Source organism: Giraffa tippelskirchi, chromosome X (genome assembly GCF_054371585.1).
Source record: "Giraffa tippelskirchi isolate mGirTip1 chromosome X, T2T-mGirTip1v1.2.pri, whole genome shotgun sequence".
NCBI lineage: Eukaryota > Metazoa > Chordata > Mammalia > Artiodactyla > Giraffidae > Giraffa > Giraffa tippelskirchi.
The window spans coordinates 721,006-734,617 of record NC_137289.1 but is presented as its reverse complement, the minus strand read 5'-3'; the positions used below and the strand labels follow the sequence as shown (position 1 = coordinate 734,617).

General features: G+C 42.9%; 1 protein-coding gene across 1 annotated transcript; it reads left to right on the top strand.

Annotated features, from left to right (window-relative positions):
* Positions 1-12,320: 12,320 nt before the first annotated feature.
* H2AB3 (H2A.B variant histone 3) lies at positions 12,321-12,650 on the top strand. The gene has a single exon (XM_081565914.1). The coding sequence runs from the start codon at positions 12,321-12,323 to the stop codon at positions 12,648-12,650; it is 330 nt and encodes a 109-aa protein (XP_081422040.1).
* The last annotated feature ends 962 nt before the right edge of the window (positions 12,651-13,612 follow it).

The following is a 13,612-nucleotide window of genomic DNA, read 5'->3' as shown; positions in this document are numbered from 1 at the left end:
GGAATTTTAAACTGTTTCATCATTATATGTACTCAGATGTCCATCTTAAAATGCAATCAAATCACTCAAGTCTGAAAACAAAAACTGAACTTTACTCATGGTCCTTCAAAGAAACAAAGTTCAGCCTCAAAAAAAAAAAAAACAACACAGGTGTTATTATACGTCTTGGTGGGAGTTAGATAAAATTTATTTTATTTATTTTTGGCCAACCGCAGGGCATGTGGGATCTCAGTTCAGTTCCCCGACCAGGGATGGAAACCATGCCCCTTGCAGTGGAAGCACTGAGTCTTCACCACTAGGGAATTCCCTAGATCTCTCAATGAAGCAGTGTTTTAATAGGTTCAAAGAAAAGTAAGGCAATGAGTAAAGAGTTAACAGGTACATGAAACAGGCACATGAAAAGATGCTCATTATCGCCAATTACTAGAGAAATACAAATCAAAACTGCAGTGAGGTACCAGCTCACACTGGTCAGAATGGCCATCATTAAAAAGTCTACAAATAACAAATGCTGGATAGGGTATGGAGAAAAGGGAACCCTCCTACACTGCTGGTGGGAATGTAAACTTGTGTAGCCACTACAGAGAACAGTATGGAGGCTCCTCAAAAAACTAAAAATGGAGCTACCCTATGACCCTGCAATCCCATTCCTGGGCATGTATTTAGAACTATAATTTGAAAAGATATATGCACCCATATGTTCATAGCAGTACTATTTACAATAGCCAAGACACTGAAACAATTTAAACGTCCATCAACAGATGAATGGATAAAGAAAATATGATGTGTGTGTGGTGTGCTAAGTTGCTTCAGTCATGCCTGACCCTTTGCAACCCTATGGACTGTAGCCTGCCAGGCTTCTCTCTCCATGGGATTCTCCAGGCAAGAATACTGGAGTGGGTTGTCAATGCCCTCCTCCAGAGGATCTTCCCGACCCAGGAATCGAACCTGACTCTTTTGTTTCTTGCATTGGCAGGTGGGTTCTTTACCAGTAGCGCCACATGGGACAGCCTTGAAACATGCACACTACTATATATAAAATAACTATAAAGACCTACTGTACAGGAAACTCAACTTAACACTCAGTAATGACCTATATGGGGAAAGAATAAAAAAAAGAGTGGATATATGTATAACTGATTCACTTTGCTGTACACCTGAAACTAACAAATCATTGTATATTAAATAAACTCCAATAAAAATTAATTATTAAAAAACAGACTACTTTGCAGACCTCATGCAAATAAATTTCAAAACCTAGATGATAGGGATAATTTCCAAGGAAAGCAAAGATTACCAAAAATAACTCCATTAGAGAGAGATAAAAAAAAATTAAAGACCATCTCACAGAAGAAATAGAGACCAATATTACCTTTGAGCGGAGAAGACAATGGCAACCCACTCCAGTACTCTTGCTTGGAAAATCGCATGGATGGAGGAGCCTGGTAGGCTGCCATCTATGGGGTCGCACAGAGTCGGACACGACTGAAGCGACTTAGCAGCAGCATTACCTTTGAGTGTTGATATAAAAGTACTAAATAAACTATTATCAGCATCCAATCACAAGTAGAATTTATTCCAAGAATAAAAGGTTGTTTTAATATTAGTGATAATAATACATAACAGATAATAATAGTAATAGTAATAATAGTAAACATATACATATATTACTTATTAATATGGTATATAATATTAATACATATATGATTATCATCACAAATCCTAAAAAAGCCTTAGACACATACAGTACCTGAAAAAGTTAAGGAAGAAGAAGTCAATGGTTATATTCTTATCATAATAAATTATATATCATTTCAGTTGCTCAGTCGTGTCCGACTCTTTGTGGCCCCATGGACTGCAGCATGCCAAGCTTCCCTGTCCATCACCAACTCCCAGAGTTTACCCAAACCCATGTCCATTGAGTTAGTGATGCCGTCCAACCATCTCATCCTCTGTCGTCCTCTTCTCCTCTCGCCTTCAATCTTTCCCAGCATCAAAGTCTTTTCCAGTGAGTCAGTTCTTCGCATCAGGTGGCAGAAGTATTGGAGCTTCAGCTTCATCATCAGTCCTTCCAATGAATAGTCAGGACTGATTTCCTTTAGGATGGACTGGTTGGATCTCCTTGCAGTCCAAGGGACTCTCAAGAGTCTTCTCCAACACCACAGTTCAAAAGCATCAATTCTTCGGCGCTCAGCTTTCTTTATTTTTTTTTTTTTTTTTATTTTTTTATTTTTTTATTTTTATTTATTTTTTTTTTTGTTTTTTTTTTTATAAATTTATTTATTTTACTTGGGGGCTAATTACTTTACAATCAGCTTTCTTTATAATCCAACTCTCGCATCTGTATATGACCACTGGAAAAACCATAGCCTTGACTAGATGGACATTTGCTGGCAAAGTAATGTCTCTGCTTTTTAATAAGCTGTCTAGGTTGGTCATAGCTTTTCTTCCAAGGAGCAAGTGTCTTTGAATTTCATGGCTGCAGTCACCATCTGCAGTGATTTTGGAGCCCAAGAAAATAAAGTTTCTGTTTCCATTGTTTCCCCATCTATTTGCCATGAAGTGATCGGACCAGATGCCATGATCTTACTTTTCTGAATGTTGAGTTTTAAGCCACATGTACACTCATGGCTGATTCATGTTAATGTATGGCAAAACCACTACAATATTGTAAAGTAATTAGCCTCCAGTTAAAATAAACATTTTTAAAAAGCTAATCCACACCACACCAGAGGAATTACTGGTGAGAGGCAGGCATACTTGGTGTAACTTTATGGAAATACACTATAGATCCTGATATTCTTGTCTTCTCATTTCTCTAATAATATCTATATACCATCATCGTTTCACTGATTAGTTTCAGGGCCCATATCATAGAATATTCATGCTGTAAAAACAGTCAAAAGCAATGCTGCATAGTTGGAACCCTCCTGCAAGACTGTCTGATGTCAATTTGTTTTCTGGCACCATTTTTATTTCGTCTTCTTCACTGTCAGTGGTTCGGAAGCACTCATCCCCATGAATTCCTCTTGTTAATTCCTCTGGGGTGGTGTCAAATAGCTTTCGAATCTCTCCAAGATCAATATCTTGGAACCCTTCACTCCCCAGTGTTATTTGTTCTTCTGTTTTGTTTTTTTGGTTTTTTTTTTTTTTTTTTGCCACATCCACAAACTCTATCATTATTTCCTTGACTGGCTCTGTTGTAAATCCTGTGATGTCATGTGCAACATCTGGTCACAGTTTTTTCCTGCAGGAATTTGTTGTTCCATGCTTGATGGCTTTCGCAGCTTTTTCTATAGTGACAGTGGCATCTTCAATGGTGTAATCATTCCAGACTTTCACGATGGTCTCTCTATCAGAGTTCTCTTCCATAGTATTGACAATTCTGTCCATAGAGTACTATGTATAATGGGCCTTAAAGATTCTTATAATTCCCTCATCTAAAGGCTGAATTAGAGACATTGTGTCTGGGGCCAACCAGACCACTTTGACACCTTCAGTATTGAATTCATGGGGTTCTGGGTGGTCAGAGACATTGTGCAATAGCAAAAGAACTTTAAAAGGCAGTCCTCTACCGGTAAAGTACTTCCTGACTTGAGGGACAAAGCATCAGTGGAATTTTTCCAGACAAAGTGTTATTGTCCAGGCCTCCTTGCTGTACAACCAAAAGCCTGGCAGCTGATGCTTCTCTTTTCTGTTTAGGTGCAGCAGTTGGCAGCTTTATGCATAAGGGCGGCCCTGGTCAGAAAGCCAACCGCACTTGCACCAAACAGTAGAGTTAGCCTGTCTCAGTAGAAGTTGCTTCTCCTGTTATCATGACATTTTTATTAATAAATCTTTCTAAAATTATCAAACCAGCCTTTACTGGCATTAAAGCCTGCACCTTCCATTAGCTCTAAGTTGTCATATGATGACTTTGCTTTTTCTTGAATCATGTTAGAGTCTATAGGTATGCTTTTCTTATAGCAATCCTACACCCACTTAAAAAGCCGCATTTTCCAAAAAGATGACAGGGTAGTTTGCAAAAAGTGCAAGGATTTCATGCCTGCTGGCATAGCTGCAGTGATAGCTTCACGAATTTCCTTTTTTTTTTTTTTACAACAGTCCTCATGCTAGATTTGTTTATCTTGAAATGGAAGACTACTACAGCTGCAGACCTCAATCTATAGTACATATCAAGCAATTCAACTTTTCCTTGTAACAGTATGACTTTTCTCTGCTTCTTGGGAGCACTTCCAGCATCACCAGTGGCACTCTGTATGAGACTCGTGGTGTTATTCAGGGTTTATCATGTTGCACAAAACATGAAAGAAACCTGAAAACCAGAGCTATCACTTTTTACTGTGATACAAAAGTTATCATAGAGATGAACTGTTAATGTGGAGATGATCAGTGTTGCACAGTGTTTTAAGTGGATACTCACAACACTAGAGCTCACCGTAACAGCAACAGGAGGTTGCTATGAAATTATTAGAGCATCACAGTATGCGATACAGTTAATTTATGCATTTATGAACTTAATATTGCATATCTACATTTGTTTACATTTCTCAGCACTGTGAGTGGTACCACATATGTTCTTATGTGTAAGTTTTGATGAATTTTAACATTTTGTAGTAGATTCATGTATGTTATATGGTGGTAAATGACAAAATAGACTAGTATCTACATATATTTTATGGATTCCCTGGTGGCTCAGTGGTAAAAAACCCACCAGCAATGCAGGAGACATGGGTTCAGTCCTTGGGTAGAGAAGATCCCCTGGAGAAGGGAATGGCAACCCACTCCAGTATTCTTGCCTGGAGAATCTCATGGACAGAGGAGCCTGGTGGGCTACAGTTCATGTTGTCACAAAGAGTCGGACATGACTGAGCAACTAACACTTTCTTTTCCATGTAGGTTACATGGTAGTAAATGAAAAAATAGACTAGTTTCCACATATGTTTTATGAATTCAGGATATACCTAACTTTTTCTTAATTTTTCCAATATTTCTAGGCTATGTGGCTTGTCTATAAATTTTTACAAGTTGTTGCAAATCTCCAAAAAAGTGGACCCATGCAGTGCAAAACTGTGTTGTTTAAGGATCAACTGTACTTCAGTCCTAAAACAAGCATCTTACTTAATGGGGAATGACTACAAATCTTTTCACTAAGATGAGCAACAGGCATCAATATTCTCTACCTACTACTACTATTAAACTTCATGCTAGAAATTATTCAAGAGAAATCAGAGGCATTAGTACTAGAAAAGAAGCAAAATGACCTCTGTTTACATATGATACGAGATTATATCTTTAAAATTGTAGAGCAGGGGTCAGAAAACTGGCCCCGCAAGCCAAATTCACCCACTGCCTACTTTTGCATCTTTTAATAGTTGGAAAACATAAAAGAATATTTTGTGAAATGTGAAAACTATACAAAATTAAAATTTCAGTACCCATAAATAAAGTTTTATTGGAACATAGCCACACTGATATGTTTCCATTTTACCTATAGGTGCTTTCATGCTACAATAGCAGAGCTGAGTAGCTGTAGCAGAGACTGGATGTGATGCTTTTATTACTTTGCATTGCAGTCCAGCACACTACAAAGCACAGTGACACAGTTACAACTCTAGAGCATTCCCAGTGCCACATACGCCATGTGTGTGGCACACTCCATAGCAGACCATTTACTTTTATTTATTAACACTAGTGCATACCCATCATGTCAAAATCAAAATAAAATGAAAACAGAAAAGTGGAGTTCAAATGTTGCACTCTTAAACCACAGTAAACTGTGGATTAATTTGTTATCAAAACAGATGGCAAAGTAGTGTTTTTATTATCTCCTGAGACTATAGCTGTGCTAAAAGAATCCAACATACATTGACATCATCAGACTAAGCACTTGTCACAATATTCCTAACTCAAGGGAAAGCAACAATTAGAAAACTTAGATTTAAATTGAAATATAACAACATAATTTTATCACAAAAATTGAAAAAGGCCAAAATCAAAATAAACTACTGAGTGGCTCATTTGTTAACCTAACAAGGTGAGGGTAAAAAGGAATTGGCAACAGTAACTTTGGAAAATCATGCTTTCACTGGAAAATATAAAACTAAAGACAAAAGAAATTGTATGTAAACACTGTATCTAGTTGGCAAATTTGTTTCTCAAGGGGATATGGGTAAACAATATTGAAACAGCCGTATATGTATACTAGGACTGAAAAATAAGTAAATGGATGCTGGAAAAGAAACCAAGTTTCTCATTGTCTCAGAGAACTTACAAATAAAAAAGGGGGGAAGCTACAGTGTACCATGTGGCACTGGATTAGATTCAGAGACATCATTATGTACTTATATTTAGATTAATATAAAGAGAGATGAATAAATACAAAAATTAGATAGGTGTATGTACTTGAGTCAATATACACAAGTAAATTTCCTAGCTCTGTCCAGGAGTAATTGTACCACAGTAGCAACAAATACATCCAGTAGCAAGATACTGGTTTCACATTATTCTCCAAAGAAGAGAACCAGGATTCATTGGAGAAGTGTTGGGGCAGGGACAAATATAAAATGAGCCCGGAGCATTTTGTAGAATCAGAAAGTGAGGAATTGCTCGAAAAAACAAAATATGAGTGCATGGCAAATGGACAGAGGTGTCAACGTGAAAGAACTCCCAAAGTTGGAACAATTTGAGCAACGAAAACAAACGCTATTGTATTGGATTATAAACCGAAGTATAAAATAAATATACATGATTCCACATGGATCCAAATAAATAAATACATAGAGAAGAGGCAGATCCCCCATACAGAAGAATTCCAAATAATTTATGAGATAGTCCCCTCTCAAGGAAGTGGAGCTTAACTCCCAGCCTGAAAGCGACTTGCTTCCAAAGAGTATGAAAGTGGGGGTTGGGGGGAGTCACTTTACAGTGGAGAAGCTTAATAAACAGTATCTCAAAATAAGTGTATTTTTCAGGGTTTTCCAGAAAAAAACAGACACAATTACATAAATACAGATATATGCTTGCACAGTTTATTGAGGCTGAGAAATTCCACAAACTACCATCTGCAAGCTGGAGAACCAGCAAAGCTGGTGGTACAATTCCCTTGTGGCTCAGCTGGTAAAGAATCCTCCTGCAATTAGAGAGACTTGGATCTGATCCCTGGGTTGGGAAGATCCCCTGGAGAAGGGAAAGACTACCCACTCCAGTATTCTGGCCTGGAGAATTCCATGGATTCTATAGTCCATGGGGTCTCAAAGAGCTGGACATGACTGAGGGACTTTCACCTCACTTCACTGAAGTAGGAGGTACTGACTGGTATAATCGTCAGAGGCTGAAGGCCCTAGAACCATGACCTCCAGCATACAAAGGCAGGCAAAGATAGGTGTCCCAGCTCAAGAAGAAAGGAAATTGGCCCTTCTTTTGACTTTTTATTCTATTTGGGCACTCAAAGGATTGAATGACGCCCACCACGTTGGTGAGGGCGAATCTTTACTCAGTTTGCCATTCAAATACAACCAAAACATTTTCATAGAGACACCCAGAAATAATGTTTTACCACTTTTTTGGCATCCCTTATACCCGTCAACTAGACACATAAAATTAACCATCGCAATTCCACCTCTTTTCTACTTGGCACTTATACACATTACCTTCAGTCAGTTCAGTTCAGTCGCTCAGTTGTGTCTGACTATTTGTGACCCCATAAACTGCAGCACGCCAGGCCTCCCTATCCATCACCAACTCCCGGAGTTCACCCAAACTCACGTCCATTGAGTCGGTGATGCCATCCAACCATCTCGTCCTCTGTCGTCCCCTTCTCCTCCTGCCCTCAATCTTTCCCAGCATCAGGGTCTTTTCAAATGAGTCAGCTCTTCGAATCAGGTGGCCAAAGTATTGGAGTTTCATTTTCAACATCAGTCCTGCCAATGAACACCCAGGACTGATCTCCTTTAGGATGGACTGGTTGGATCTCCTTGCAGTCCAAGGGACTCTCAAGAGTCTTCTCCAACACCACAGTTCAAAAGTATCAATTCTTCGGCGCTCAGCTTTCTTTATAGTCCAACTCTCACATCCGTACATGACTACTGGAAAAACCATAGCCTTGACTAGTCGGACCTTTGTTGGCAAATTAATGTCTCTGCTTTTTAATATGCTGTCTAGGTTGATCATAACTTTCCTTCCAAGGAGCAAGCATCTTTTAATTTCATGGCTGCAGTCTAATGAACATTCAGGGTTTATTTCCTGTAGAATTCAATTGTTTGATCTCCTTGCAGTCCAAGGCACTCTCAAAAGTCTTCTCCAGCAACAAAATTTTGAAAGCATCAATTCTTCAGCACTCAGTCTTCTTTAGGGTCCAACTCTCACATCCGTACATGATCACTGGAAAAACCATAGCTTTGACTATAGCCATCTTAGTTGGCAAAGTGATGACTCTGCTTTTTAATACACTGGCGAGGTTTATCATGGCTTTTCTTTCAAGGAGCAAGCGTCTCTTAATTTCATGGCAGTGATTTTGGAGCCCAAGAAGAGGAAAACTGTCACTACATTCATATTTTCACCTTCTATTTGCCATGAAATTATGGAAGCAGATGCCATGAACTCAGTTTTTTGAATGTTAAGTTTTAAGCCAGCTTTTTAACTCTTTTCTTTCACCCTCATCAAGAGGTTCTTTAGTTCCTCTTTGCTTTCTGCCATTAGAGTGGTATCATCTGTGTATCTGAGGTTGTTGACATTTTTCCCAGCAATCTTGATTCCAGCTTGTGATTCATCCAGCCTGGCATTTCACATGATGTACTCCAGTATTCTTGCCTGGAGAATCCCAGGGACGTCAGAGCCTGGTGGGCTGCCGTTTATGGGGTCGCAAAGAGTCGAACACGACTGAAGCGACTTAGCAACAGCACTCTGCATATAAGTTAAATAAGCAGAATGACAATATACAGCCTTGTCACATTCCTTTCCCAATTCTGAGTCAGTCTGTTGTTCCATGTCTGGTTCTAACTGTTGCTTCTTGACCTGCATACAGGTTTCTCAGGAGACAGGTAAAGTGGTCTAGAATTCCCATCACTTTAAGAATTTCCCAGTTTGCTGTGATCCTCACAGTCTGTTGTTTCCCTCTATTTATTTGCATTGTTCATTTAATAAGTCTCCCTTATCTCTCCTTGCTATTCTCTGGAACTCTGCATTCAGTTGGGTATATCTTTCCCTTTCTTCTTTGACTTTTGCTTGTCTTCTTTTCTCAGATTTTTGTAAAACCTCTTAAGACAAACACTTTGCCTTCTTGCATTTCTTTTGGGGAGGGGATAATTTTGGTCACTGCCTACCGTACAATGTTATGAACCTCCGTCCATAGTCCAGGCACTCTGTCTACCACATCTAATCCCTTGAATCTATTCGTCACTTCCACTGTATAATCATAAAGGATTTGATTTAGGTTATATCTGAATGGCTTATTGGTTTTCCCTACATTGTTCAATTTATGCCTAATTTTGCAATAAGGAGCTCATGATCTGAGTCACAGTCAGCTCCAGGTCTTGTTTTTGCTGACTATATAGAGCTTCTGCATCTTTGGCTGCAAAAAAATATATAATCAATCTGATTTCAGTATTGACATCTGGTGACGTCCATGTGTAGAGATATCTATTGTGTTGTTGGAAGAGGGTGTTTGCTATGACCAGTGTGTTCTCCTGACAAAACTCTCTTTGCCTTTGTCCTGCTTCATCTTGTACTCTAAGGCCAAATTTGCCTGTTATTCCAGGTGTCTTTTGACTTCCTACTTTTGCATTCCAATCCCCTATGATGAAAAGGACATCTTTTTTTGGTGTTAGTTCTAGAAGGTGTTGTAGGTCTTCACAGAACTAGTCAACTTCAACTTCTTTGGCATCGGTGGTTGGGGCATAGACTTGGGTTACAGTGATGTTGAATGGTTTACTTAGAAACGAACTAAGATCATTCTGTCATTCTTGAGATTGCACACAAGCACTGCGTTTCCAACTCTTTCGTTGACTCTGAGGGCTACTTCATGTCTTTTAAGGGATTCTTGCCCACAGTAGTAAATATAATGGTCATCTGAATTAAATTCGCCCATTCCCATTGTTCATTTTGTTCACGGATTCCTAAGATGTCAAGGTTTTCTCTTGCCATCTCCTGCTTGACCACATGCAATGTAACTCGATTTACAGACCTAACCTGCCTATGCGATACTGTTCCTAGAGCCATATTGTTCTTTACAGCATCAGACTTTACTTTCACCACCAGACATATCCACAACTGAGCGTCATTTCCACTTTGGCCCAGCCACTTCATTCTTTCTGGAGCTACTAGTAATTGCCCTCTACTCTTCACCAGAAGCATATTGGACACCTTCCAACCTGGGGAGCTCATCTTCCAGTGTCATATCTTTTTATCTTTTCCAATTGTCCATGGAGTTCTCGAGGCAAGAATACTGGAGAGGGTTGCAATTTCCTCTTCCAGTGGACCACGATATGTCAGAACTCTCTAATATGACCGATTCGTCTTCAGTGGGTCTGCATATCATGGCTCATAGCTTCATTGAGTTATGCAAGTGCCTTCACCACGACAAGGCTATGATCCATGAAGGGGGCAGGTAGCATGGCACCGGAGATGTCAATTTGTTCAAGCAATGAAACTACATTGGTACAGCACCTGAAATTGAAATCACCACCTGGTCAAGCTAATGAAAACACACTCTCATTCTCCAAGACCATCTGATTTCTGCACAGGCCAAATAGGTGACTTTAATGGGGATATGGAGGAAATCATCACTCCTGCATGTTTGTAGCCCTTGATGGTACCGCAAACCCCTGAAATCCACTCAGGTATGTGCAAGGATTTGGTTTACTATATTTCTAGATAGAGGCAATTCTAATTGCTTCCATTTGGCCATACCTACCAAAATAGCCCTCACTCTGCAGGTCAGGGAACAGATGAGTTATGGATTCAGCCAGCTGCTGAATATGTCTATCCTAATTTTGCATCCCAGAACTGTACAGAAGCGCACGGGATTGGTTTGGGTTCATACTGGACCCACTGGTGATGGGCCTAAGCTAACATTTCATTGATCCCTTGACCTCCATAAGCTCCTACTATGACTGATGGACCATGGTGACACTTTGGGCATCTTGGAATTAGTGTGAGATCAGAGCCAGTGTCCAATAAGCATCAATAGGTATTCTTCTAATTAAAAGTCACACTGACTAAAAACCTCTAGGTCCCTTTCAGGAAGGCCAGGAAACAGACTAACAATATATATTTTGGGACCATGTACCAAGGCATAATGGACACCTATTTCTGGATTTCAAAACTTACTCCAAAGCTACAGCTATCAAAACTGTGTGGTACTAGCATAAGGACAGACACATAGATCAATGGAATAGAATTAAGAATCTGGAAATAATCCCATAAAACTATTCATGAACATAAATCCCAGAGTTGAAAACAGGCATTCACACAGAACCCCATAGAGGAATGCCCACCACAGTAGGCACAAAGGAGAAGTCACCCTAATGCCATTCACTGCTGAGTGGATACAAAACATGTCTGGTCTAGCCAAACAGTGGAATACCACTCAGCCAGGAAAAGGAAAGAAGTGTTGATTTGTGCTACCAAGGGCATGGATGCTATGCTCAGTGACAGCAACCAGACACAGAAGGCCACCTATTTATTGTATGCCTCCATCTCTAGGAAGTCTCCAGAAGAGGCAAAGGGCTGTGGACAGGAAGCTGATGAGTGGTTGGTTGCCTGAGGACTACAGGGGTAGGGTGGGATGGGGGAAACTGCAGGAGGAGGCAGTGGGGAGTGACTGCCTGGCCGGTACAGGGGTTTCTCTTTGTGGTGGTGCCAACGTTCTGGAACTAGATACAGTGGTGATGGTGGCCCAGCATCGCCCATGTATAATTGGTGCCACTGGGCAGTCTGCTGCCTTCTCTGTACAAAGGTCTCGTCCACTGAAAAGGGAGAGTTCCGACGAAGAGAGGGTCCAATGGGCAGGGTGAGCAGGATTGTGCCAGCGCCATTTCTTTGCAGGGCCAGGCCTGCGGGAGTGGGGGTGGGGTGGGGGGCAAGAGAAAGCAGTGATCTCAGGGGATCTGCCTGTCACAGAGTGTGCACCTCGACCAATGAGGGGCCAGCCAGTGGTTGCTAGGATACGGAGTAGAGGTCTGAGAGTACCGGTTGTCTTGAGAGGTTGGGACCAGCTGGCTCATTCCACCGTATCTCATCTCACCGCATCTCTTCCCACCGCACCTCCTCCCACTGCACTGCAAAGCGCGGACTTGGAGAAAGCGGGCTGAACAGTCAGCATGCCAAGGGAAAGGGGCCGTCCAAGTTCGTTTGGTTACCGCTCCCGTACCACCCTTGCCGAGTTGTCCTTCTCCGGGAGCCCCATGGAGAGCCTCCTGCGGGAAGGCCACTACGCCCAGCGCCTGAGCTCGTCCGCACCCAGCTTCCTAGCAGCCATCATGCAGCACCCGACGGCCAAGGTCCTAGAGCTGGCAGGCAACGAGGCCCAGAACATTGGGCAGAGGCACATCACTCCAGAGCTGGTGGGCATGGCGGTCCACCACAACGCTCCGCTCAGTGGCTTTGTTGGGATGACAACCATCTCCCTGGTGGCCCCAGCCCGGCGCTAGCTGCTCAACCACACCTGGGTCCCGGGTCCCGGGTCCCGGGTGCCCGGCCCCCGGACGGGCTTCTCTCCGGCTGTCGGGAGCCAGGCCTGCTCACTGACAGACCGCACAACCCGGTGCCTCGAACCCAGTCATGTCGAGTCAATAAGTGTTTCAAGACATCCCGTGTGCGTGCTTCAGTCACTTGGCCTGGGAGGTGGTGGTGGGACACCCCTCCTTGGAGAGGTGGGGGTCGGGGGTCTGGCCGGAGCGGAGGCGGAGTGTTGCGGGTGCGGGTGGAGTCAGGGATGGCAAGCAGAGAGGAGCGGTCGCCCACGTGACAGCGCACGTGGTGGCCCTGGTGGGAGAGGCTGGCTGCTGCAGGGGTGCGGTGGAGTGGGGTCTGGGGGGAGGCCTGGGAAAGGAAGGCTCCCCCGTTGGCTCTGAGCAAGTGGGAGCCAGGCCAAGTTAGCAGAGGGACCGGGGTCCTGGCGGTGACGCTCAAGACCGAGAGGGCGGCAGCGTGGTCGGGCGAAGGTGCCAAGGTGACCGACCGCCACGCGGCACGGGAGGCAGGGTGGGTGGACAGTGTGCTTGGCAGGGGTGCCCATGGGGGCCGGGGCCTAGAACGCAAGACTGCGGCGGGATCGCGACTGGGGTGGGCGGGACACAACAAGCACGTATGCAAACTCGAAATCAGTGTCACGCGAGTTCACCAGTTGACTTTTTGGTCGTGTTCCTTTAGAGATGCCAGGAGATGCCCTGCTTGGCAACCTGAAGGCACAAGCTGTCACCTAGCAACGGCCGGCTCTCGCCCAGGACCTCCGATTTGCATACGGCGCCGGCAGCCAATCACGGCCCCTCCTGAGCGTCCGTTCATTTGCATATCACCCCGGCGACGGGAGCGTCGGCGGGCCAGGGCTGAACGCAGGGCACGTCGCCACTCGCCGCTCGCAGCCGGTTGCGTCAGCGCGCCCGGAAGCGCT